This window comes from Montipora capricornis, chromosome 9 (assembly GCF_036669925.1).
Source record: "Montipora capricornis isolate CH-2021 chromosome 9, ASM3666992v2, whole genome shotgun sequence".
NCBI lineage: Eukaryota > Metazoa > Cnidaria > Anthozoa > Scleractinia > Acroporidae > Montipora > Montipora capricornis.
This window is the reverse complement of record NC_090891.1, coordinates 37836016-37861102: the sequence shown is the minus strand read 5'-3', so window position 1 is coordinate 37861102 and position 25087 is coordinate 37836016. Positions and strand designations below refer to the sequence as shown.

Here is a 25087-nt window from a genome sequence, read left to right as displayed (position 1 = left end):
AACCGTCAGTCACGCTGCGAAACAACTAATTTTGCCGGAGCAGCAAAAGAAGGATAGCTACGAATTCCTGGCTGCCAAACTATCAGGCCCTTTCTAGTGAAAGCTACTGTACTGAAGTTACCTGGCTCACGAAGAGCTTCAGGATCTCCGGCAAGTTCTGAAACGGAGAAAATAACGAACAAATAAATAAACAAACAAATAACCGAATAAATAAGGAAGTAAATAAAATATATCTATTTTTAGCTCAGACTTAAAATGAGTTGTAGTTTAAAAAGAAGTCCCGAGGACTGAGTCACAATGTAAAGAGGATAGGGAAAACCAGAAATTACAAAAAATAATACGTATCAAAAGACGAGTTGATTGGTCATTCCGACCTTTAGTTAACAATCCACCTAATCGTAATCGACGTACAAATAAGCTGTCCGCACGACACATACCTGGGAGTTCATCAAGATGTGCGAGAACAGCCGAGGAACCTTCACTGCGGCTTTGTTCTTCAGCAATTCGAGCTTGCAGGTCTGCCTATGGACACAATGCGAAACGTTGTTTTAGTAAAGTATTTCATCTAAAGTTCATGCTTATTATGGCTGTGCCCCAACACTAAGGAAAGATAATATATTCCCGGATAGCTATGTGGTTGACTTTGGAACCTGCATTTTCGCTTCGTAAGGGGCGATTTGTTTGCATACCTCTGTTAACCCAGTAAGTTTAGTTGGAAGGTCGTCCAGGGTAACATCGCCATCATCTTGACCATTTGAGACCTGAAAACACAAAAATCCATATTTGTGAGTTTGGTAACACATACAATCAAATAAATGCAAACGCTGAAGGACAGGCTTTTATAAACAGGCTGACCGCTGTGAAGCTCAACTTTTAAACTGCTTCTTTTTTCCTTGCCACCGATCATACTTGCGGTGACGGTTGGAAGACTGTCCAAAAAAGAAACCAACAAAGGGAATCGAAATCCGCCAATCGAAAGCGAATGACCGCTGGAAAAGAAGAGACCGTTGACCGACCATTGAATTAGTGAGGGCACATTCAGACCGTTGATGGCAGACCTCACCTGTCCGTTCTGAATATAAGGTGACAACCCGGCTGCTGCGGCTGCTGCAGCTGCAGCCTCCACAGCCTGGTGCTGTTCATCTTGCGGGGCTCCATCCTCTTCACTGTCAGTTAAACCATCTCTATTGTTCGCCTGTCGTTCGCTGTTAACGGAAGCGGAAGCGGCCGTACTGCCCTGATATTCCGCGAGCTTCCGCCGGGCATCAGAATCGTCAAATGATTCTTCCCCGTCTTCTTCTCCGCTTCCAAAACTACAACGGCAAAATGATGAAATTAACCACGCATTTGAAGTCAAAACGAGTGAAAATGTCATTTTATCTGACGACAATCATGGTTCGAGTATTGATTGCTTCAGTATTGTGCACAATTTTCCGTGAAATAAGAAAGAAATACGACTCCGGTTCAATTCCTTGCACCAAGTTAAGTTGTCAATGGTGTACAATCACATTTGTTTAACACGTATTAATGCTCCTTTCATCGTGGTGGCCTCATGGTTAGTGCGCTCGTCTCCGGATTGAGCGGTTCGGGTTCGAGCCCTGGCCGAGGACATTGTGTTGTGTTCTTGGGCACGACACTTTACTCTCACGGTGCCTCTCTCCACCCAGGTTAATAAATAGGTACCAGCGAATCTAATGCTGGCGGTAACCCTGCAATGGACTGGCATCCCATCCAGGGGGGAGTAGAAATACTCCTAGTCGCTTCATGCTACAGAAACCGGAGTTAACCGCCGGCCTGATTGGCCTTCTAGGCTCGTAGCAGACTTAATCAAATCAATGCTCCTTTAATGCAAGACATACTAAGTGGCTTGTGCTTTTCTTCTCAGAGACAAACTACATGTTCAACTAGCATTGTTGCACGACGATGTTCATTCCCGGTTACACGTTCTATAGTTGTTATAAAACACGCCAAAAACAATCTTCTAACAATGAATGTCGAACAAAAGTCGTCTTGTATGTTCTGTCCGTTGGGTTGTCAAGCAATTTGCAACGTTCGATCACACCCTCTCCTGCATTGATATTCGTACTCGTTGATATTCAAATAAAACACACCCCAAAGTGTTTGGGATAAATGAAGACCTTGAACTTCAGGAACTTTGAGCATTCTTGGGCAAAGGATTCGATCAAATGTCTACGAAAAGCTATCTTAGTGATAGCCTTCACAACATTAAGGACAAAAAGCAATACACTTGTGCTGTTGTGACGGAAGAAAAAAGGGGAAACAGTCTCACTTCCGGTATCCGTCCGGTTTTGGAAAACTCCCTAGTAACTGAACGCAATCTCCTTTACTTTTCACAAAGACAGAAGACTGACAAAAGAAAGTAGCTATCACCATTACCTTGAAAAAGGCTTCGATTCACTCGCTGACAACTCTAATTTCACACACTGCATAAGGGAAAAGGCAAATTATCATTAGAAAATGAAAAGAACGGTAAAGGACTTGGACTTTATTTAAGTGTCATGTCTTGTAGCACAGGGGCCCTAAACATTGAAATCAACTCAAATTAACTCAAGTAGAATCAAATCAAAAATTGCTTTTTGAGTAGAGGGGATAACCGGAATAACACGGTAGAAAAACCCCTCGGAGCAAAGTAAAAGAAATGACGCCGAGCCTGGGAATCGAACCAGGGGCCCGTTTCTCGAACGTCCCGAAACTTCACGGGCCATTTTCGGGTGTCACAATTCCCTTTGTATCTCAAGAACGGAGAGGATTTAAGTCGTCAAACTTCACAGTAATTTATCTCGTTGTTATCTTAAAAACATGTTAAAAGATCAGCTTTCCAAAACAAGCGGTTGGCAGTTTCACACATGACTTTTCGGGCCCGAAAAGTTATCGGGACGTTCGAGAAACCCTCCAGGTTTTACTTTATTTCATCCGTTCATGAAAGCGTTCTTAATAATCGGACGGCACTGGTATGCCGTTTTGCAAGAAAAACAGTTACCTAAGATTCTTGACAAAAGACCTCGGCACCGACAAAAATAGACAAAAGACAATTTGGTGCGTGTTACATGCGGCATTCACGTTTACATTAAATCCATTCCTCGATGCTAGAAAACGGAATTTGCGCCAAGGCTTTGGAACACAATTTTAGAGCGCATTCTTTCGGAATTGTTCAGGCATAGGAATACACTAAATTCTCGATTTAATTCTTTTGGAATTGGAACATGATAAATAAGAGACCGCGAAGAACGTATCGTCAAGGTACGTATCGTCACCTTTAGACTAGACCTGGATTTTATTGAAAACGACGTTTGGGTGGAATCTTAATTAATATCCAAGACTGTATGCATTTCACAAGTGTGTGATGAGATATTATTCAAAGTTTGGCATGGAATGTAGGATCTGCTTGGGCAAACTATAATTTCGTATTTGTATTCTACGGTTAACGAAAGAAAGTAATACTTTACCTGTGGAGAATCCACACTGCTGTGATCCTGTAAACTACAGAAAAAAATCGACAACACTTTTTTTGAAAGTATAGCGGATATTAATGGTCAGTAAAATGCTGTGTTAGCATAAAAGACTTGTCATTGGGTTGTTTGGCCTCATTTACCAGCTACTACTGAGCTTAAAGTGCCCCTGTGATAAAAAAAAAATCACTTCCTTTTTTCCTTAAGATTTTGAAAGTGTGTTTGATTATCACCTGACTGCCAAATTCTTGAGCTTTGATTTTTATCCAAAGGTCGTTCACTTAGAGTGTAACGTTTGGATTTCAGGGTCCGTCATTACTCACGTTCAAAACTGACCGATTGGACCGCAGAGGGCTGGGTCCAGAAAAAAGTGACGTCAAAGGTTCACTAGCTTGAAATTTCAGCGTGTGAATGCAGCGTATTATACACGGAAAACGCGAGTTTTAAAGTCTGAAAGCCCAAAAATCCCGTGCTGCATGTTAATTCTGTGGCGTACACACGCCTTTGACGTCGTTTTCTTCTCGATCCAGCTCTCTCAAGATCTTAAATTTAGTAATGGCGGACCATTAAATAGGAAAATTCCAGTTAAAATAAACAGGTGTCTTTTTGAAATCAAGGTTTAAACCTTTGGTCGAAGCAAGGGTGGCACAGTCGGTTAGTGCGCGGCCTTGGTGCATAAGGCCCCGAGTTCGATCCCCGGATCTCAGATCCTTGTTTCAACTTCTTTCCTTTCAGTGTAGCCTAAGTAGCTTTAAATACCCTTAAAACGGAGCACTGATGGAAAGAGGGGGGTAAAATGAGCGCACCGTCGGCTTCCTGGGAGAGTACTCTCTAGAGAGTAAAGGAACTTCCGACGTTAAATAACGTTGTACCTTTACCTTTACCTTTACCTTTACCTAGTGTTTAATTCAAAATTTCAAGGAAAAATTAGAATTGGTTTTGGTCACAGGGGCACTTAAAGTTTTGCGACAATCGGCAACCGAATGTGCGCTGTATTCCTTAAAACGATTCTTAACGCTACCAGTTGAACTGGTTATTGCTTATTGAATATAACTGGTAGCGTTCGCTCCAAGGCAGGTCTAAACCACTGCCCAAAATTCCACTTACGGTTCCCGTCCGTCTCAAAAATACATTTTTCTTAAGGGGATCGCATAAGGAACACCTAATCTTGTGATAAGGCTCTTGAAGTTTCGTTCAAGACGATTCATGGCATGAGATGTTGCCTTTTTGTCAAGGGGAGTGAATATTCAATATGAACAACTTCATAACCATTCACAATTAATGATTTATCAGGAATTTCAGTGTCATATGTCAAATCACGTTCAAAGTACAGTTGAAGGAAAGGAAATCTTACTTTGAAGACTTATCTTCAAACTTGTTAGCCATTACATCATCTCGTACCTTCGATAAGAGAGACAGTAAGAAAATTGTTAGATCATATTTATACCAAAATTAATATTTTTTTACGTTGCGACTGTCCCGAATTGCTACTTTCACCTTTCGTACTGGCTCGGAAGACGGTGAACTTGTCCATCGAATCAGTATGTTATTTTTCACCTGATTGCTATACAAATGCAACCAAGCTTTTCAGTTGTCTTGCTATGGGCTGTGTTTTGTGTTGCTCGTGCTCTTTCCCATTGCTTCTTTGGATTTTAAATTTCTGTTTGTCTTTTATGTGAACTAATTACACCGACCACAAGATCAACAACAACAACAACAACAACAACAACACTTCCATTAAGTGGCAGATGACCAAACAAACAAACCTTTCCAAGTTCTTCCTCCTCGGCCTCTTGTTGTTCCTTGCTGAGTGGCATAGCGGCAGCAGCTGCAGCTGCAGCAGCAGCAGCATCACCTTCATCTAACTCGTCTTCTTCATCCTCCGGTCCTTCATCATCTGCACCCTCGTCTTCAGCCCCGGATTCCTCTGAAGAGGACGACTCCTCATCGCTGCTTTCTTCTTCTACTTCTTCTTCTTCCTCACCTTCGGCTTCTTCGCGTTCATTGGTACCTTCAACGCCTTCCTCTTCTACAGCACTAGGAGAAGACGACGAAAAAGAGAACTTTACGTTTGCACAGAAAAAAACCTCTTTTGTTTCAGTGAACAAATAAGGCCGCGACCTAATGAACAAACGAAATAAACGAACTTTAAAATGCACAGGAGTTTCTTTTTTTCAGTTAAAGACGGACAGAGACCGAAAGGAAGTCGTTTCCCCTTGAAACGTGCAATGACGCCACAAAATTTGTATTTCTGAATCTATTCACTTTACTTGAAATGATACAGGGCAAAACCACTTCCGGTGGCAGTACGCCTTTTTTTAAAGGTTCGCATTACCCTCTAACAAGACGGAACCTTGGGACGTATTTATTAATGTGGCTTGAGGATAATAGTTGTGAAAATTTGTGAATAACTTGTGAATACAGGCTGTAACTACAATTGTAGTTTGAGAACGGTTGTTTCGTCGCTGCCAAGCGACTCTTCAGAGACCTTTCTGATATTCGGCAAACTCGTTGAACATCTCGCATTCAAATCAGTAAGAGCAATCTCGCCTTATATCGCATACGAATATCAGGAAGATCTCTCAAGAGTCGCCCTGGCAGCGATGAAACAACCGTTGTCAGACTAGCCATTACAGTATTCACAAGTAAAGTTTTCACGACTTCAGGATATTTGGAAAAAATCCGAATGCCCGAACAAGAGTCGAAACTCTGACTTTCCCAAATCTACTCCGCTCTTGCACTGAGTTGTAAGAGGCTCTCACGCCGGTTCATCGGACTAGGTTCGAGGCGACAGTTGAAACCCCGACAAATGTTAAAAGCACTTGGCTTTGCGCGAGTCATCCCCAGGTCATCTACTGAGAAATAAATCTCCTTGTTGGTTTACCGGGTTTAAGATTTACTATATGACAAAATACAATTTCGAGAACTGGACCGGACCTGTTTTCAGTGTGTTGCTTATCCTTTTCGTCTGTCTCATCACCATCCTCTTTGTCCCCGTCCTGTCCTGTTCCTGTATCAGTGCTGGCAGAATCAAAGCCCTGACACATGATAATAGAAAGATTTAGTTTCGTGTTTAAGGCAAACGTCGATTTCAAATTGAGTTTTTACCACAATTGCTTGTAATCTCGCAATATGATTGGCTAATTTGCAGTTGTCGATAAGAGTCTAGACAACGCTGCTCGAGTCAATTGGTCAAGCAATGTAATAGCCAATCAGGAACGCTCATTTTGGCAAATTTAACCAATCATATTGCGAGAAAGTTATGGACAACGCTTGCTCTTTCTTTGTATCATGATTTTGGCCACGCTCTGAAATAAACACTTTCTTTGGCGTTGAATACTGCGGGAAAAAACCACAACATTTTGACCACTGTGTTGTCGAATATCGTTGTCGATAAAAGTACAGACAACGCTGAACCACTTTCGATTTTTTAATTTGCAGAACTAACTTCTCAAAAGAGAGAGACGAGTTAGAATAAGAGAATTTTAAATACTAGTATGACAAGCAGCATCCTTCAGATTCCCGGTTCAAGGAAAGGAAATGCCAAACCTCTGTAGTAACAACTAACAATCCACGATAATGAGTGTTGAGACACCTAACAACCGAAGCTTCAAAACTGATGATGATCTCCCATCACCCTGCATTTGCCTTTTTACCACAAACGGACCCTCCTTGCCTCCTTGCAATTGTTGGTATCGAAAAGTTTGGAATACATAAATTACATGATGAGGAAGAGTCAGTATTTCATCAATAGGTATCCTGCACTAGAAATTCCAAATTGGAACAATATTTCAACTTGAAAAGAATAAGTATATGAACAGACTTCACTGATTAGAGTGTACTGTCAAAGGCTAAGTTTCTACCCCATATGAACCATGTGAGCGTTAGCCCTACTAATGGCATTGGGCCCACACAAGGAAAGAGAAAAACTCTGACTAGGGTGGGAATTGAACCCACGACCTTCGGCTTAGATCACCACTGCTCTACCGACTGAGCTACAAGGTCAGACGGGAGCAGGCCGTGGGAACTGAAGATGTTAAAGTCACGGATATGAACATGTACGAGTACAAGGAACGAATACGTTTTTGAAAACGTTGGCCGTGTAGCACGTATGTCATGGCGTAGCACTTATGTCGAGGCACTATATAACAGGAAACACTAATTGCGCCCAAACCAACAAAGACCACTTTCCTTTATGTGACGGACGAATTAAACAAACCTGTAAACTAAGATTAAGATATATTAACCGCTCCATACTAAAAATACTGTTAAACCAGAAAAAAACAGGAATCCTTTAAAATAAAGTTAAGGCAGATTACTAACGATATAAACCTTTACCAACCTGACGCCATGCTGGTCTACGACTTGCTCCTCGCGTCCTGAAGGAATTAAAAAGGTAGCACGAAATGAAGGAAATTAGCAACCTTTCCCAACAAACGCTTTTTCGCACCGATGTTAAAAGCAGAGATACGCTTTTATCCATGGAGACCTCAAATACTTTTCCATTTTATTTACTTCACACTTTGCAATTGAACTGTATCATGAAATAAGTTACCATCGTCTGTTGTTAAAGAAGAATGCAAAAAATGTATTATATTGGACCACTTGCTCAACGTCTCAGTTAAACCACGCCTTAATGAAATGGCAAAAATTCACTTCAGAGCTTCTCCTTAGGGCCGATTTACACGGCACGATTTTTGTCTCATGCAACAAGCTTACGACAGGCCTACGACATGACTTACGATTGGCGTGTACGTCAGAAAAATGTCGTAGCATTTTAAAACATGTCTTAAAACGCTGCGGCAATCGTAAGTCGTGTCGTACGCTTGCCGTAAGCTTGTCGCATTCGACAAAAATCGTACCATGTAAATCGGCCCTAAGTCAAGTCAGTCAAGTCGCATGCCACAAAAATCGTACCGTGTAAACCGGCCCTTACAAAAATGCCACTGGCAGCTTTCTCTATATTTTACAGAGCGTTCTACCCCTGAACAGGGTTGATAGGAATTATTTTTCGCATATTTGAACAGAAATGCAAATCTATACATTTTAGTGTAGCCCGTGTTGCCTTTGTCTCGGCTTCGAAGTGAGTCTTGGTGCTCAACTATTGAAAGGGAAATGAGTTTAATTTGCACAAGAATACGCGACAGATTTCAATCTGAATGGCTGCGCACCAAAATTAAGACTCGCTTTGAAACTGAGGCAAGCAGCAACTTTGAAATGGGCTATTCAACTGAAACAAAAGAAAGAGAAAAAAAGAAATTATCAGACTATTCAACATTTTGAGTTGATGAAACTATGCAAAGCGTGGTGTTTGAAGTGTTTGGACTACTCAGTCGACGATGACAGATTATTAGTAACTATTACCCATCCAAGTCCTGCATGAGGCGGAAAAACGCCAGCTCATTGAAGAGAATTTCTGACATGTCAACCAGCATATCTTCACCGACGTCCTTCATTCTGTGAAACAAACAATACTAGGAGATCTTTAGAGGTCAAGGGTTGAAACCCCGGCCAAAACAACAATGAAAACCTTAAGATAACTGGGGACATGTGTATGTCCCTCTTAGAAAAAGAGTAGGACACCTAGTACCCGGCGTTGTGGTCTCATTTACATCTACAAAGCCAAAATAATCATCGGTAGCTGACGTGGAAAAGCTGATGAGAACTACATCTGTTCCGGGGAACAGCGTCTACTAAGATAAACCTTTGTACTAAACAACATCAGACAAACTCTGTACGGAATTTTTTTGGCTTCCAAAGGCTAGCGCAGTATCGACTCCGTGGAAATGCGTCTTAGATATAAAAATAAGCAGGAAAAATTGAGAACAGCCATGCAAGCGAGGAAAAGTCTACGCACAAGATCATTCTCTTTAAACAAAAAGAGTGACCTGACGACAATAGTTCTCAACTTTAGCTCCTACGTGAGCCAGAACATTCCAAAAAGGAGTCCAGACTTACTTTCTATCTTTGAATCTGGAAAGCGAATCCTGGAGAATGGAAGCGAGCTGCTTATGAAAGAACCTGCCAAACTCCTTAAGAAACAAAAGAATCAAAGTGATTTAAACAACAAGCAAACAGGCGTTTGGTTAGTTTGGGTGACGTACTAGTAATGTATCAAGTCCCACCTTTAAGTACTTCCTCTGATCACTAGCTTTATTATGCCGTAAAAAGACAACTTGCTTATCCCCCGTCAGTCGAAGTGCTAACTGGGTTATTCGTAAATATGACTCTAAAAGCTCAACTTTCAGTTAATAGTTTCACTTTTTCTGCCTGCGCCAATCATGTTTACAGTGACAGCGGACCGTTAAAAAGAGAACCCGACAAAAAGGACCAAAGTCAACGAATCGCAACGTTTGCGGTGACCTATTTAAGACGCTTTTGCTGCAGTGCTTGACGAAAGTGAAAAACCAAATAAGTGCGCAACATAACAAAAGCGATAAATCTGTGATATCCATTCATATTCTTTGTTTCATTGACCCTTATAGGGGCAATACTACAAATAGCCCCTCAGATATATATCATGCAGAGATCACAGTTATGCACCTGTTCTTCATCGACTTGGATTCTTGATAACACGAGGTTTCTTATGTAACTAAGCAACTCCGTGGTACAGTTATCTTCCATGTGTTCATTCAAATAGGGGATCACTTCCTGAAAAACCAATTATTTCAACAATGAACAGAGGAAGGAAGCAAACGAAAATACAGATGCATTTTAACACCATCCCGATCGAGCTTGCTGTAGCACTGCAGAGTCAGATTTAGTCCAATGCAGTTTGCAATCAGCCTCTCGACCCCCCCCCCCCTCCCTTCCTGACAACTACTCAATCAATACAATTTTCCAATCAAGATAAAGGTCTCTCTATCTCTAGTGCCCATCCCTCCTACTGCACTAAACGATTACAGCACCACAGCCACGAATACTACCTAGGAACCTTTCGTAATTGGCCAAATGAACACAGGATACAGTACTCACCGACATGATGGATTTGATTAAGTGGTCCAAGGCTTGAGTATCGATCCTAGGATACTGTGGAATACGCAAACATAAGTGCTGGCAGTAAGTAAAGTTGATTCAATAAGGTTTCTAATCGCCGCTTACGGCTAATGCTTCAATCCTTACTGCTTTGAACAGCGGAAGGTGTAACCGTCGGTTTACAATCAGACGGTGACCACTAACGTAGTCTACAACCACAATAGCTGTGTTAGGATTATGGTTTTACCACATCGTCATCCCCCATTTTCAAACAGAGATTTTAGTTTCCCTTTAAAATTGAGACTGTGGGAATTGGGTATGTAAGTCGCCCTGTGGTTCCAGAAAAATTCTGTTAAAACCGAAAATATTCTCCAAATTGACACCTTTGATTCCAGTCGACGTGTTACATTCCAAACCATACGTTAGGTAAGGGAAATACTTGTACAATCGTAGCGAGAAACATGCAAACCAGAAGCGAAAACGAAGATTACACCTGCTGTTAAAATATGACCACATGTAGTCATGCGAAGTACCCTGGATAAGTCACGTTATTAAACGGATATTGCGTTACAACCGTGGAGACTGTGCCACAGATATCCTTGTCAAAATCTGAAATTAATGTCGGGGCAAAAAAGCTCATTACTCACAAACCTGCACGTCCGATACGGAAGATTCACTTCCAACGTCGCCGGCTGAGCTTGTGGTAACGTCATCTTTAACCAGTTTCTCTTTACGGATGGATGCACTGCTAACAACTTCACTGAGTTTACCCTCAGTTTTCAGCCTCTCATATTCGCGCATTCGACTTAGCGCCTGTAAACGAAGCCAGGTACAAAGAACAAGGGACTTTTCATTTCATCTTTAAGATATATGACGGTGACGTCAACTACAACGTCACCTTAAAATATAACCTTGCTCTAATGTAAAGCCGTGTTCACAGTCAACGTTGATTATGATCAACTGAAGTACATAATTTAGGCTATCATACTCCATTCAATTTGATTCAATTATCGTTCTGTTCACATCTGCGAAAATTCAAATACAACAGACAGGGTAACCTCGCAGTGTAAGACAAAATGGCGCCGCATCGCGTGGTTGCCACGATTATCATCACCATGCTTGAGGCGAGAAGAGAACCAAGGATAGCGTCCGAGAATGGAGGACGACAAATCCAAATCTTCGCTCCATAAAGCGATTAGAAGTTTCGTCTGGTCATACCACCACGTGTTCGCCATTCTGTTCAATTACGCACTGTAATTACTTCAAACAACCCTCTTGAGGTTGTTCGCAGTAATTACAATCCAATTATAATCAAGGACTGCAATTAGTTGACGTGAACCCATTTCATATTTAACTCGATTATCATTCGATCATAATCGAGACCCAACGTGAACACGGCTGAAGTCTTTCACCATTATTCCACCTCGTTCACGTCGTATAATGTGGTTGAAGTATCCTACAAATAAGTTGGGTACGAGCGGTTTCAGGGTAAAAGCAGACATTGAAACGTTCACGTTTGTATGCTCATGTCGTTGCCAAAACCTCAAACTTGGTGATTACATGTCGTTATTACGCAGAGTTCCACAAAACTATTTGCCGAAATGCGTGCCTTAGGTGTAGCAATATTACTTTTCCTTTTTCAACCAATCATATCATTGTTTTGTGGCGTTGCCGTTGCCGTAGCTGTCCTTGTTTCTTTAACTCCCTAGTGATGACACAATGCGTAACAATACAGTTCCTTGCTTGAAAACTGTCGTATCTTCACGTAAATAGGGAGCTTTAAGCATGCGCGTTTTTAGGACGCGGACGGCAACCGGAAGAGAATATTTTGCGTGCCAGGACAGTGGTGTTTCCCAGATTTTTATACTAATCATCTCTGATGAAGAAAGATACTTGGCAATGTAAATGTGGTTGTGTGAAGACAAATCAAAAGGGAAAACAGCTCACTTCCGGTTGCCGTCCGCGTCTCAAAAACGCACGTGCTTAAGCTCCCTATTAACTCCTCTGTCCGTGCTACTTCGCCTACCTTATCGAGGTGGATAACAGTATCACCCAATCCTTCCGAAGCAAATGGTGCGTCTCCCGCGTGGCTTGATGTAGGAGTTGAGAGGGTGCTTCCTGATTCTACATTTTCCACATAGTCATAGATTCCTTCTGTTACGGTTTCCGGTGCTGGAACTTCACCCTCTCTCGTCTATCGGAACAAAATAATAACATTTTATTTGTAGTCACGCCTGTTTGATCTTGGAAAAAGGCTCCCCACAAAGCAACGGGATTGAAAGTCAATTTCCAACGCGACCCCTACTTAAGAAAAACTTTTAACCGGAGAAAATAATGTTCGCAATCAATCCTATGTAAAAGAAAATTTTAAAAAGTACTTGTATGAAAAAGAACAAAAAAGACAAGTAAAGTTCAAAGTTCAAATTTCGCGGGCGCCGCCATCTTGAATAATTGTGATGTGTAATGGTGTCAAAAAGAGCTCTTGTACAATAACAACAGGGCAAGATGTGAAAATTGGTGAAGAATTTCGTATCACTTTCGCATCCAATAAGACGCCCAGCGAGCCCCAGGAGAGTTCCGGCTTCCTCCACACGTGCTTGAAACTAACAACTCAGCGTTGTTTTCGCCGTGGCTTGATATTTCCTGCCAGCTTGCCGAAGAAACAACATCTTTGTCTTACCTCTGATTCGTCGTCCTCAAACGTCTCGACAGTTTCACTAGGAGTCAGTTCTGAGTTTGATCCAAGCCACTCCTGGAACCGCTACGGCAAAATCAAGAATTTAACCAGACTTGTTAGATTTGATTTCTTTGACGTTTTAAAGCTAACTTGAAAACCAAGAAATGTAAAATGTATTTCGATGAGTTAAAAGCCCCCTTGGATATAAGTCTTCTAAAAACCGCTACGCCCTGCAAATAGGCCATTTTCGAGTTCATGTCCGCCTCCTCTTTAAAGCGACTCTTTTTCTTATAAAAAAATAGTTTTCATTCATATGTAATGTAGAACTAATTACCATCACAAAAACTTCACACTTAAACTCGTTTTGAAGAGGAGGCAGACATGAACTCGGAAACGGCCTATTGTAAAATTTCTGTTTCGGAGAAGAATGTGTTGCTGTGTACAATAGCAGTCTTACTGCTTGCTGTAATGCTGCCCCTTCTGTACCAATGGAGTCTTCGGTTAAAAATCTTGTCACCAAGTCTTGCAAAGCGTATAGGGCACGCTGCCGCAAATAGTCTGACGTCAACAGTTGGAGTTCCCTGAACAGTTCGAGCTAAAAAGAAAAAATAAATAAACAAATATATAAATAAGTTAAAAGACGTTTCACCTCAAGACTCCCTCTGATATTGCTTCCTTTAAAGACCACAACACTGGGAGCTTACTAGTATGAGCCTTACCCTTTGTGAATAATCTACGAGTCATAAAACGTTCCACATGATTTTTTTCAGCGACAGTGGAGAAACGAGGTTTACGTTTATAGTCCTTATCTGGAAAGACGAGAAGTTGCAATCGTGAAAATAAGGCAGCGGTTTTTTAAAGATCCTGAGTGTTTCAGTGTCTTCCTGAGGCTTCAGCCAAAGGGTGGATGTAAACTTTGGGTGCGTTCGATTGACTGTATTCCGGAATAGGAATACATGGAATACAAGTTGGAAATCCTTCGTTTTTGCGGAGATTCACATTAAAATTGTGAAACATTTTCTAAAATGCTATTTTAAACATATTTTTATCATCCTTGCAGCTTCAAAACGGGCCAAACATACCGTTTTAATCATCACTCCAAGTATTCTTATTCCGGAATAGGGTCAATCGAACACGCCCTTAAAGTTTAAAATGATTTCCCGCCAGAAAAAGTGGGTTGCCAAATGCAACGCTGCCACGCGATTTCCCGCCAAGGAAAATGGCCCGAACTCTCCCGTCCCCAGACACAGTGCTCGCTCCCCACCTCCACCCCGACAGTCTCCACGGTCGGGCGTACGCTGACGTCATAAACAAAATTTCTCGCATGGAGAGATTTCCCAAAAAATCTTACGCCATGGTGCTCCGCTATGATAGATCACCACAGCTGAAGATCTTGCCCTAGTTAGGTCGAGAATCTGCTTCCCCAAAAAAATCAATACACCGATAATCATAATCAATGCACCGATTATCATGCACTACATGTGCTATCAAGCGTCATAGCCAAGTTTATGTTTATGGTCGACAGTTCAGTGCATGAAGATTTGTACCTCACTAACACTTGATGTGAACAATATCCATACAATCAATAGAGGCTGGAACTAGGAGCCAGGGTAAACACACTTGAGTGACTGTATGCCAATGCGCCCTTCAGCAACTCCATCGACTGATCCAGATTTCAATGCTAACAATAGTTTGCATAAATGTGACTTGGCGGGGAGATCGCTCTTAATACTCGAGCCTTGTTAGACTAGAGATTAAGGGCTTCTCAACACAGGTCTCTCAAACTAAAGCCCCGTCTACACGAGCAATTTTTATGTAACAATTTTATGTGGCAAATAAAAGTTGTCAAATACGAAAAATTGCTCGTGTAGATGACTCGACAAATAAAATGTGACAAATTCCTGCCTCTTATGAGTGAGCGCCATTGCAGAACGACCAGGCAACCTCGCCTTGTTTCTGCTTTGTCTCTGCTGTCCAAAGGGACTGCTGACCCACATAACTGTGAATTGTCAACAATTATTTGTTTTGCTATCCACACGATCAAATGTATTTGCCACACAAAAATTGCTCGTGTGGACGAGGCTTTAACCTCAAAGGTTCGAACTCAATTTTCCCTCACCAGAAAATGCGGCCGAGACTCGTTTAAAGAAATAAGTGTAGCAACTTCAGAATAAATTGAATCTCTAAGTGCCTCAAAAAGGGAAAATTCGCTTCCTGCCTCCGATGCCCTGAAAATCAATGAAAAAAAGAAGATACGACATTTACCAGAAAGTAACAACAAATTCGTTCACTTAGGCAATGACGCAATAGAGTATTTCAGTTTAAACAAGAGTAATGCCAGTTTAGAAGACCAGTATATATATATATTGGGCTAAAGGAGAAAATCTCTAATTCAATCACATCGAAGGTTATTAGAATTTCTTTAAAATAATCACGGTATTGAAATAGAATATCACGTTGTTGGCTTGACGAGAAACATACCTATCAGCGTCTTGCCATGACCTGCAGTAAACAATGAATAGAAAAATAATTAGTCATAGCAATAACAAAGGGAATAAACGTCAGACTTCTATGCAATTCAAAAACTTGGATAGTAGCAACTACTCTGGATGAAAAAAGGTTGAACCGTTTTCTCCAAAGGGGTTCCCCATTCAAATACTCTGGCAGATTAAATCCAACAGTGTCACAATTGAGGGTGAAATGGTTGAAGGAAACGAATATGGAAAAGGAAAATTTGAATCTGTGGGAGAACTCCGACATCATTCTATGTCGACTAGACCAGTTTCCTTCACAATTTAAGTTTTTTTGGGCATAACATGCCACTGGGAATCCTTATAAGATATAAGGCCAGATTGCCACCATCAAACAAATGCTATAGCGGGACTTCAAACGCGATGTTGGCAACAACGAAAGGCCTTTGATAAGTCCCGTCCCCTCCATAAGTCGCCTCTGATAAATTTTCCCCTCTCCTCTAAAACCGAACATTCGATTTGATTGCGTCTATTTGTTTCTAGTTCACTTTACAGTGCCACCAATTAGTGCTCCAGCGCTAGAACGACTGGACACTTAGATAAAGTTCCTTTCCTTTCCCCTGGTATGCAGGGACGAAAAAACGTATGTTAGCCTAGCAACGAGAATAGGCATTTGAGTATCCTCTTCACAATTTAAAAGTATGATTCCAGTGTCCTTACAAAAATACACTCCAATTTATCTTCTATCATGCGCTTTTTGATTGAACTGAGTAAAGGGTTCGATTTCAACTCTTCAACCACACTTTCATGGTTTCCCCCGGAAATTCAAGGGATGATTGAAATTCTACACTTTTCCTCCGAAGAGTGACACTTACAGATTACAGACGTATTTACTCATCGATGGGGAATCCTTAGGGAACACAGTGTGTTCTTTTGGGAACTTTAGGTGGTTTTCCACGTGACGTCATCGCCGCCATGTTGGTCGGGAAGAAAACAAAACATCTCTCATTGGCTCCTTTTGTTCGTCCACCAGCAATTGTACATTGCAGCATTGTTATCTGTGTCTTAAGAGATTGGTTGCAAACCACCTACTCTCTTTCAGTATAATTTAAATTGTAAATCCGGTTTTGGCTTATGAGAACAAGCGTAATAGGGATTTGCAAAAGAATACAACACAAAATTCTCGGTTTTCACATGACGTCACGGCCGTTATGTTGGTGGCCGTCATGTTGGTGTCCTCAGGGAATTGAACTCTATTATTATGCAAATTTCGCTGAAAAACATGGCCGTTGATCACGTGAGTGCAAACCAACAATGGACCTTTTTAGCTTGTAGGTTTTGTAGTCCCATTTCAGACCACGTGACGTTACTCTTGGGAGCAGTTCCTTTCAAATGTCGTCTTACGCACGTGCATATGTACGCAAAACTTAGTAGAAAAACACAAGGAAGCCCTCTCACGTGGTCAAGAATGGGAAACAAAACCCACAAAGCTAAAAAAGTCTGTAGGTTGGTAAAGAGAACGATCCGGGAAAATGTTCGAGTACAGAGGATGAACATTCAAATTAGGAATGCACGAGGCTTGTGCAAATTCAATGCGGAATATTCTCTCTCATCCAGTTTTGGCTGTATACTGTCAGTCACGTGAGACTCACCCTCTAGCAACATCCTGCGCCTCTCCTGGTATGCTTGAAGCTCTTGAGGATGTCTCAACTGATTCGGCAGCAAGTTTATGGGCCAAACGTCTCCCTGCACTCTTCTGTGCCGACTTGTCCTTCTGTGCAAGGTTGGCTACCGCTGAGGCTCTTAGAGGAGTGTTGAACGCTCGACCAATGACTTCTTCACTGCTCTCGTTTTTGGAGGCAGGTGCACCCGTTGCCGCGACTTCTGCAACACCGAAGGAAGAGTTTGCAAGGATAAAAATCTACTCTATTTAAGATAGCGGGGGCAGCTCTATGAAAGAGGTCGCCTTTGACTTGTCTTATTTTTCACATTCCATAAGCAATTGGCTCCATTTATGGACAAATGCCTATCCTCATGAAGGTTAGCGGGAGCTTATACCCAGGCCAGCCATTTTTGAACAGAGATTTTTCCAAAGGCGTCTTTCATGCAGTTGTAGAACGAGTTGATACTAATCCTACACCATCATGACATCAAAAACTGTAGACACAATCCATGTTTGTATCATGACACATTTAGTGTCTTTGAATTTGATCGCCTTGCCAGAACAATTCCAAGAACGTCTCAAATTAAGAGTGTACCCCGAGTACTGTGGACCACCCCAAGGGATTTCATTATTAACCGCCAAAACTCTAATTAATCGCAGAAATATCATAGCATCATTTTCTTAATCAACGAAATTAAAATGTGTGAGGATGGAAACTCATACAAAATGCTCAGATGATAATAATAATGACTTGTGTAAACAGTGATTTATGCACCCACCTTCATACGAGCTGGGGTCATATTTACGTCCAGGCCTGATATTACCGGGGGAAAGTCCCAGCCCTGATGTGCTTGGTCCAACTTCTCGAACCACCTTTACTGAATTGGCCATGGCTGTAGGAGCAGGGGCAGGCTCAACAGGGTGTCCACCACGAGCACCTGCTCTTGGACTTGGTATCCCTGTGTCTGGATTAACACCACAAGGATCCTGTGTTGTTCTGCTCTCGGATGCCTCCCTGTTCTCAGTTGGTTCACTGGCTCTCACGGCTTCATTTGATGGCTGCCACCCAGTTCGGAACACTGGTGCCGAAGAAGGTGGTTGATAAGGGAATGTGAACGGAGCCTGACTCACCAGTGGTGCCGAAAAAGGAGGTGGTACAGAACTACTGGATGGCAGGTTCATGAACATTGGTGATGCGTGGCTAGTGATATTGGGAGAAGCAGTTTGAGGCCTGTTGGGCGAGGCACTGTTTTGGTTTACTGCAGGAGAAGGGTTGTAGGAGAAGAGCTGTTGAAACTGTTGTTGGAGGACAGCCATATCTTGATGTTGTTGCTGAAGCTGTGCGTAACACTGGTTGAGGCTCCGCAGTATCTGGTACTGTTGTTGCATGTAGCGTTGTTGATCAAAGAAAGTTTGGAGTCCTTGGTAGGCTTCCTGCTCCCGCTGCTGATACTGCTCAAACGGATTTCCACCTATTACGAATATCAGATAGTCAACAAAATACGAAATCATGGTATTTATTTTTTAGTTTCTGTTATACTTACTGGGATTTTTTTGTACATGCTTTTCCTTTGGGAGGAGGGATGATAGCGGAGTAGAATGATCACAACAAATCCGAGAGGCAACGCTTCTTGCTCCGAGGATTCTTCTCCGTGTACTCAAGTTTTCCTTTCTCAACAAAAAACGATTTCTCAAGTCGATTTCAGCCCACAATTTCCGGTCCATTAATACCCGTTGTCTAGTTTTGCTCCACTGAGAAGAAGGCAAAGTTGCTTGATTCTCAATAGGCGTGTGCGCGTTGTTTGCCTGTTAATTTCGTTACAACCTCATTGCAGGCAATTGGTTTGCTACATGTCCATGGCTTGAAATGGCTTGGACTAAATTTTCTTAATCTGGACACCAAGAATATTTTTCAGCGTAAAGTTGTTGCTTAGGGTCACAAAGTTTGAGCCGCAATGGCTACACGGCAAACTTCATTGCAGAAAAACGTAACCAGCTGCAAAAACAGCACCAGATCTTTCAAATCTTGAATCAAGGACAGCAATTATCAGTTTCTGTTCGACTATACGATCTAGAAGTTTTTGCTACTTGTCATTCTTTGCTGGGATGTCTGTCGTAACTTTCCTATCAGAGTTGCAAGGGTCGTAAGTCGGACATAACCGTAAAAACCCAAACGAGATCTTGAAAAAAACTTCACGAGTACAGACCCAAAATCTTGGACAAAACCTTTGGGAAACATTCCGGCGTGAACATCATTGGACAAACACTCACAAACAACGTCTACTGGTCCCCCCTCTCTCTCCCATACAAATCTTGCTAATGCGTTGAAAAATACTGTGAAAGCCTTTGACCGTTTCTAAAGTAAAAAGAAGTTAATCTTTTATCACGTAAACAAATTAGGGAATGACCATTTCATAGCGGTGTGTGAAATTTTCCCAACCAGTTTTGTCCAAGATTGTAGCAACATCGTAAGTGAATCTTACCAAGACCTGGAATGTTGGGAAAGCTACCAGGACTCGAAGAGGGACCACTGGGGACAGTTCTGCCAATTACGGTGGAGACTAACGACTGTTGATCCCTCAAAAGTCCATTGCAGAGGGTAGTTAGGCTTGAGACTTCCTGATGCAGCCGCTCACAGTGCCTCTCCCACGCCTGGCGTTCCAAACTGAACTGTTCCTGCTCTCGTTCCTTAATAAGCTGCTCAGCAGGAGTAAAGTTCTGCAAGAAATTATTACACGAGCCTGAGTGATAAAACTAAGGGTGCTTTCCTTTTGTCAGAACTGGTCGGCCAGACCCGTCAGTTTGCAAAGAAAATGAAACAACTTGAAGGATCACTTGCATGAGAATCCCTTGCATTCTTCCAGAGGAGTGTCTATATTATCCTCGAAGTGTGTCAAGTTGAAGGCGTTACAAAGTTGGTCCTTCCAAATGCCCGGTCTGGCCGGTCAGCTCTGACAAATGGAAAGTACTCTCTGTTTTTTTCTGAAGGAACAATGTATCCAAGACATACATTTGAACTGCGGGAATGAAACAAATTAAGCTTTGAGATAATCACAGTAATAAACACTACTTTATCAGTAACAAAAGGGAAGCCTGAAAAATTCAGACTTTCCTTTCGTTAATGCTAAATTAAGTAGCGTTCATGACTACGATGATCCTCAAGCTTAACTCAAGTTCTTTCTTAAACCAAGCCTGGGCTTGTTGATAGATTGCCTTTCCTCAGGGTAAGTATTTCAGTGCTGCCAAACATAAAAACAGGCAAAAGCAAGTCACCATTTGGGAAAAGCCAATTTAATAAATTGATAAGAAATCACTGTTTCAGGAAACCAAAACATCTTCCAAAAAGTAACTTCTTCAACAGTACGCTTAGCGTGACAAGAACTACCTCTTGTCTGATCCTTCCTCGAGAATTCCTGTCAAAGTAGAAAGTTCTGGGCCAGTCTTCAAAAGTAAGTTCTCTTTCTCTGTCCCTTTTTCTGCCTCCACCTGCTAAAATACAAAAACAAATCATTGAAATGCCTCGTGTAAGACATAAAAGTGGACATATTACGTACCCTAATGGCATTTTTTCCCTTTTTTTAAATTTTGTACTTTGTTGTGGCCTTGCTCAAATTGTCTTGTACACTTCTACAATTCTAGCATCTATTCTGATTGTTTCAGACAAAATTTGCGCACTCACATGGTGGCTTGGCCCAATTCGAATAAGAAAAAAAAATTGCTCAACTTGCGCAATATTGATGGAACGCTTAAACGAGCCAAATCTGCTCTTAAACGATGTCGAGGAAACCATCAGGACTCGAGGGACAAGAAAACTAACTACAATAGTTTCCCGAGGGACCAGACATTAAGTGCTTTGTTATATATACTTTCCTTTCAACAATCGCAACAAAACAAAGAAACGAGGACAACAACTGCTGAATTGTATCCCAGTCGGGATACAATTGAATTTGATCAGGGGCACGTGACCAAGAATCAACCAATCACAGTGCTCGTTTTGTTGAGTGAAAGTCTAGGTATATAACAGGCTCCGTTAAACTACATTTAACTCCATGAGAAAATTTGACTAAAAGCATGGTCATGCACCTTTCAAGACTGTTATTACCTTGTAAAGTGGTGCCATCAATCTTGCGTTTCTTTCCAGGATGCAACGCCCTATCAACGCTCCCTCTGAAGGCAGAAATGCGAGGCACACGTTCCCGGCTCCTGAACACTGCTTCAGCTCCTCCTGTGAAGGCTTCCGGTTCCAGACGCTCTTCTTCCTCCTCTTCTGCTTGTACTATTCCATCTGGGTAATCATCTTCCACTTCAACTGGGATCTACAAAGAAATATTTGAAGCAAGAGAATGAAAAACACGAATGCTCCTAAGAAAGATGCATTGATAACGAAAGCGTGACTATTGCCCTGATCGACAGCCCTGATGAAGCTCTTTACCTGTGACCCACGATTCTCTTCATCAGACTCATCTGCTGATACAGCTGAATCATTCTGTGTACTGCTAGGCTGTGTGGAGCCTCCCCAGGTTGCCGTTGTGATGTCGGCACTCATCATGCTCACGCCAAACCCTTCATCAATATCGCCACTCCTACCACTCCTGATTGAGTAGGTCCCTCCCTCCGACAGATCATCCAGCCCAGCTTTCTTCCGTTTCTCTAAGAACTTTTGCTTTCTCCTCTTTAGCTTTTCCTCATGCAGTTCTCGTTGACGTCTAAGTTCTGACCATACCAATGCACTTGGTCGAGCTACCAAGAAAACAACAAGATTCTACAACATTCCAAAAACCTTTGCTGTTGTGCTTAAAGCGGTTTTCAATTGACTGTCGAAAGTAATTAGAGAATTGCTTTGGTTTTGCATTACTTCACTCAGTGCTTGGTTCTAAGTTCTCGCGCCATTTTTTCAACCAATCAGAAGTGAAACCAAAACCAATCGTGGCTCGCGCCTGCACATTTTCCCGCGCTCTGTGTCGGGTACGTGTAATTAAGAGTTTTGATTGGTTTACTGGATTGTCTCCGTCCTTTTTGATTGGCCAAAGTAATTACTTTGGTTTTGGTTTTACGATACTTATTTCAAAACCGCTCTAATGAGTAGACAATAACTACAATATTAATAAACACCAAATGAGTGACCAATGTCCTGGGCTGCAAGAAACATCTGCGACGGGCACACTTTTTTACCCTGGGGGGGCTTGTCAAGCGAATTTTTTATGTTAACCATAAACAAACAAGGAAAAGTATTGTACACTATGTGGAGAAGTTGTATTTTTCTACAGACCAACCTACTAAACTTTGTTTTTTCCCTTCATTTAAAAGTCTAGAGATACATGTACAAAAAATGTCTTACGAACTGGTTTGATCAGGCTGTATTGTAAATTAAAGCTCCTTGTTTTTTCCAGCTAAATTCATGGGTAGCCGCAACTCAAAGTATGGTCCTTGAACTCTTCAAAGAAAACAAATTTACACACCATGCTGAGCACTCCGTGATGGCTCACTGGAATCAACGGATCTTGCTGCTTGGAGGTCACTCCCATAAAAAGGAGTCTGGGTTGATATTTCCCTGTTGACAGCAGCTGCAGCTACAGCAACTGTGTCTTCTGATCTACCAACTGTGAAAGTATCATTCCTAAAAGATGATCTGGGCGAGAAAGCAAGAGGCTGTTCTTGTAACGTCTATAACAAGAAGAGACAAAACATAATTATGTCATCACTAATGTGCTCAAAAGCGGCTTCACGACGAACTAGTACCAGAGTCAATAGACCTCTTTCATAATGGCGACCAAATAAAATATCCCTTTGTTTTAATGCTAATAAGCCTTTCTAGCCTCGCTGTGATGAGCAAATTTCAAAAGAATATTTGTTTCAAAATGAGGACAGTAGGTCTAATTAACATAAATACAAAACAGGGATTTCAATAAGCACCAACGGCCGACGAAAAGCGTCGGGTACTTCGCTCAGAGAAGTCGCCTACTTTTCCCCCTAAATTGAATTAATTGAAGGATTCCTTCAAACCTAAAGTAAAATTCATTTTTGATGGACTTCAATTTACTTTTTTTAAATCTCAATTTCAAAGTAATTATCAGATTTGATACTGCCATCTTCGAGCTACAGTGAACGGCATTTTTGCCTAGACCAACCGCCGCATTTTTGTTACTTAATTCAATTACGTTTAGTTACGTCCGCAAACATATCAAGACGTTTTATGCAAAACAGGTTCTTATTGGGTAATCGTTGCATCAAGACTTGTTTTCCACTAAAACAATAAACGTTTCGTTTAATTTCAATGGTTAAGCCTTTTTGTTCGTTCAGATTAAAATGAAACATTCTTGTCATTCGACAGAACTGATTTCTCATGTTGACCGAACAAAATTATTGTGGTTTGTGTAGACAAACCGAAACGTTTCAATTCGCGCTTGAAAAAACGCGCAAAAAAGTTTGCCGTTCACGGCAGCATGAAATTGGTAGTAATGATAACATGAAGTTGTCAAAACGCCATACAACGTTTAAATCGTTAATTTTCCTTTTGAAGTGGTTTTCCAAATCTCTCTTCGCTGGAAATTATCATTGTTGCACACTCAGTGTCGCTGTTGATAAGAAATCTTCCTTTATCTTTGTACACAATTTGGTAACCAGAACGCTGTAAATCGGCATTTCGCAGCTTCCAGATTTCAAAATTTTCTGGGGGACCATGCCCCCACACCCCCCTAGACGAAGGGGTCTAGCGGCTCCTTGTTGATACAGTCGGCTACTAGACTTAACTCAGCTGCCTACTTCAAATTTAAATGTGGTCGCCATTTATGAAAGTGGACTTTCCATATGAAATATCACTAACACGTGCCAAAATAAATAAACCATTCTTCAAGACTGTATTTACAGATGTTGGAGGTTTAAATTGCACTGAACAGAGAGCATCACTTATATGAGCAGTCTTTTTAATGTTTTTCTTTTCTTTTTTTTTTAACACCTGCACACTTTAATAAACACTGGTACATTTGTCATTCCTTGTTTTATGTCATACCTGTGTTGCTACTGTTTTCTGAGGTTCTGATTGTTGGCTCAGCCTTGTAAGTTCCTGTTGTACCTCAAGCAATCTTTGTCTCTCTTGCTGCAGCTGATCCAGCTCGGCAGTCTGTTTACGTAGATATCTCTGGTAAACGGCTTCTTGGTCACTCCCTTATTAGGGAAAAAAATTCAAACATAAATTGGACATCATGGACTATACATCTCATTGCAAACTAAACAGTGCACATAAGTTGACCTCACACTGAACAAAAGGATTGATACATTGCTGACAAGAAAAATGTCTAGTTTCACCTTTGCCACTTTTAACAGCAGGAGCAGCGGAACTGTGAGGCAGCAGCCTTGAAACAGTGCTTGAAATTAGCGGTCGTCCGGTCGTCCTAGACCACCAGAAACTTTACCGGGCGACTAGTTTTTGGTAAAATGAAAAGGTTTGTTGCCCGAAGAAAAAACAACAGACAAACTTGGTCAAAAAAAGCAGCACCCAACTCACTCGATGGTTTCCTGTTGTCAATGTCTGATAGTAGTGTAAAGTTAATAATAATTAATTTGCCTCAGTTGAGCATTTTCCCGTGTTTTGAATATTTGTGGCTTTTACAGAAATTGTCAGATAGGAAAATTCATATGTAACTGGCGATGGAGAACGAAGACTCTATTTTGAAAATGCTAAAACTTAAACCCAGATTTCCAGAAAAAAAAAAAAAACCACAGGCAAACTATGGGATACTCTGAAGCTCCAACGAATCGCAATTGCATTTCAAAACGGCGTGCATTTAATTGCAGGGGGTTTCCCAATGGGCAACCAGGATTTTTTTCTAAT

At 41.5% G+C, this 25087-nt stretch overlaps 1 protein-coding gene across 6 annotated transcripts in view; it reads right to left on the bottom strand.

Moving 5' to 3' along the window:
• Positions 1 to 25087, bottom strand: part of LOC138015389 (pericentriolar material 1 protein-like) — a 48058-nt gene that overhangs the window by 2077 nt on the left and 20894 nt on the right. For 4 of the 6 annotated variants that reach the window (XM_068862411.1, XM_068862415.1, XM_068862413.1 and 1 more), the window contains exons 23-50: positions 24266 to 24420; positions 22716 to 22920; positions 21689 to 21996; positions 21359 to 21572; positions 20642 to 20745; positions 19740 to 19974; positions 18036 to 18728; positions 17246 to 17477; positions 15604 to 15624; positions 15242 to 15350; positions 13580 to 13717; positions 13126 to 13206; positions 12472 to 12639; positions 11097 to 11258; positions 10446 to 10499; positions 10014 to 10121; positions 9429 to 9502; positions 8835 to 8927; positions 7813 to 7849; positions 6408 to 6508; positions 5237 to 5507; positions 4825 to 4871; positions 3468 to 3501; positions 2398 to 2444; positions 1064 to 1313; positions 690 to 761; positions 438 to 522; positions 122 to 157 (exon numbers count right to left, since the gene is read on the bottom strand). In XM_068862411.1, coding sequence (XP_068718512.1) covers positions 122 to 157; positions 438 to 522; positions 690 to 761; positions 1064 to 1313; positions 2398 to 2444; positions 3468 to 3501; positions 4825 to 4871; positions 5237 to 5507; positions 6408 to 6508; positions 7813 to 7849; positions 8835 to 8927; positions 9429 to 9502; positions 10014 to 10121; positions 10446 to 10499; positions 11097 to 11258; positions 12472 to 12639; positions 13126 to 13206; positions 13580 to 13717; positions 15242 to 15350; positions 15604 to 15624; positions 17246 to 17477; positions 18036 to 18728; positions 19740 to 19974; positions 20642 to 20745; positions 21359 to 21572; positions 21689 to 21996; positions 22716 to 22920; positions 24266 to 24420 — 4134 coding nt within the window. The remainder of the gene's footprint in view (positions 1 to 121; positions 158 to 437; positions 523 to 689; positions 762 to 1063; positions 1314 to 2397; positions 2445 to 3467; positions 3502 to 4824; positions 4872 to 5236; positions 5508 to 6407; positions 6509 to 7812; positions 7850 to 8834; positions 8928 to 9428; positions 9503 to 10013; positions 10122 to 10445; positions 10500 to 11096; positions 11259 to 12471; positions 12640 to 13125; positions 13207 to 13579; positions 13718 to 15241; positions 15351 to 15603; positions 15625 to 17245; positions 17478 to 18035; positions 18729 to 19739; positions 19975 to 20641; positions 20746 to 21358; positions 21573 to 21688; positions 21997 to 22715; positions 22921 to 24265; positions 24421 to 25087) is intronic. The other 2 variants (XM_068862414.1, XM_068862416.1) reach the window with 1 other exon arrangement.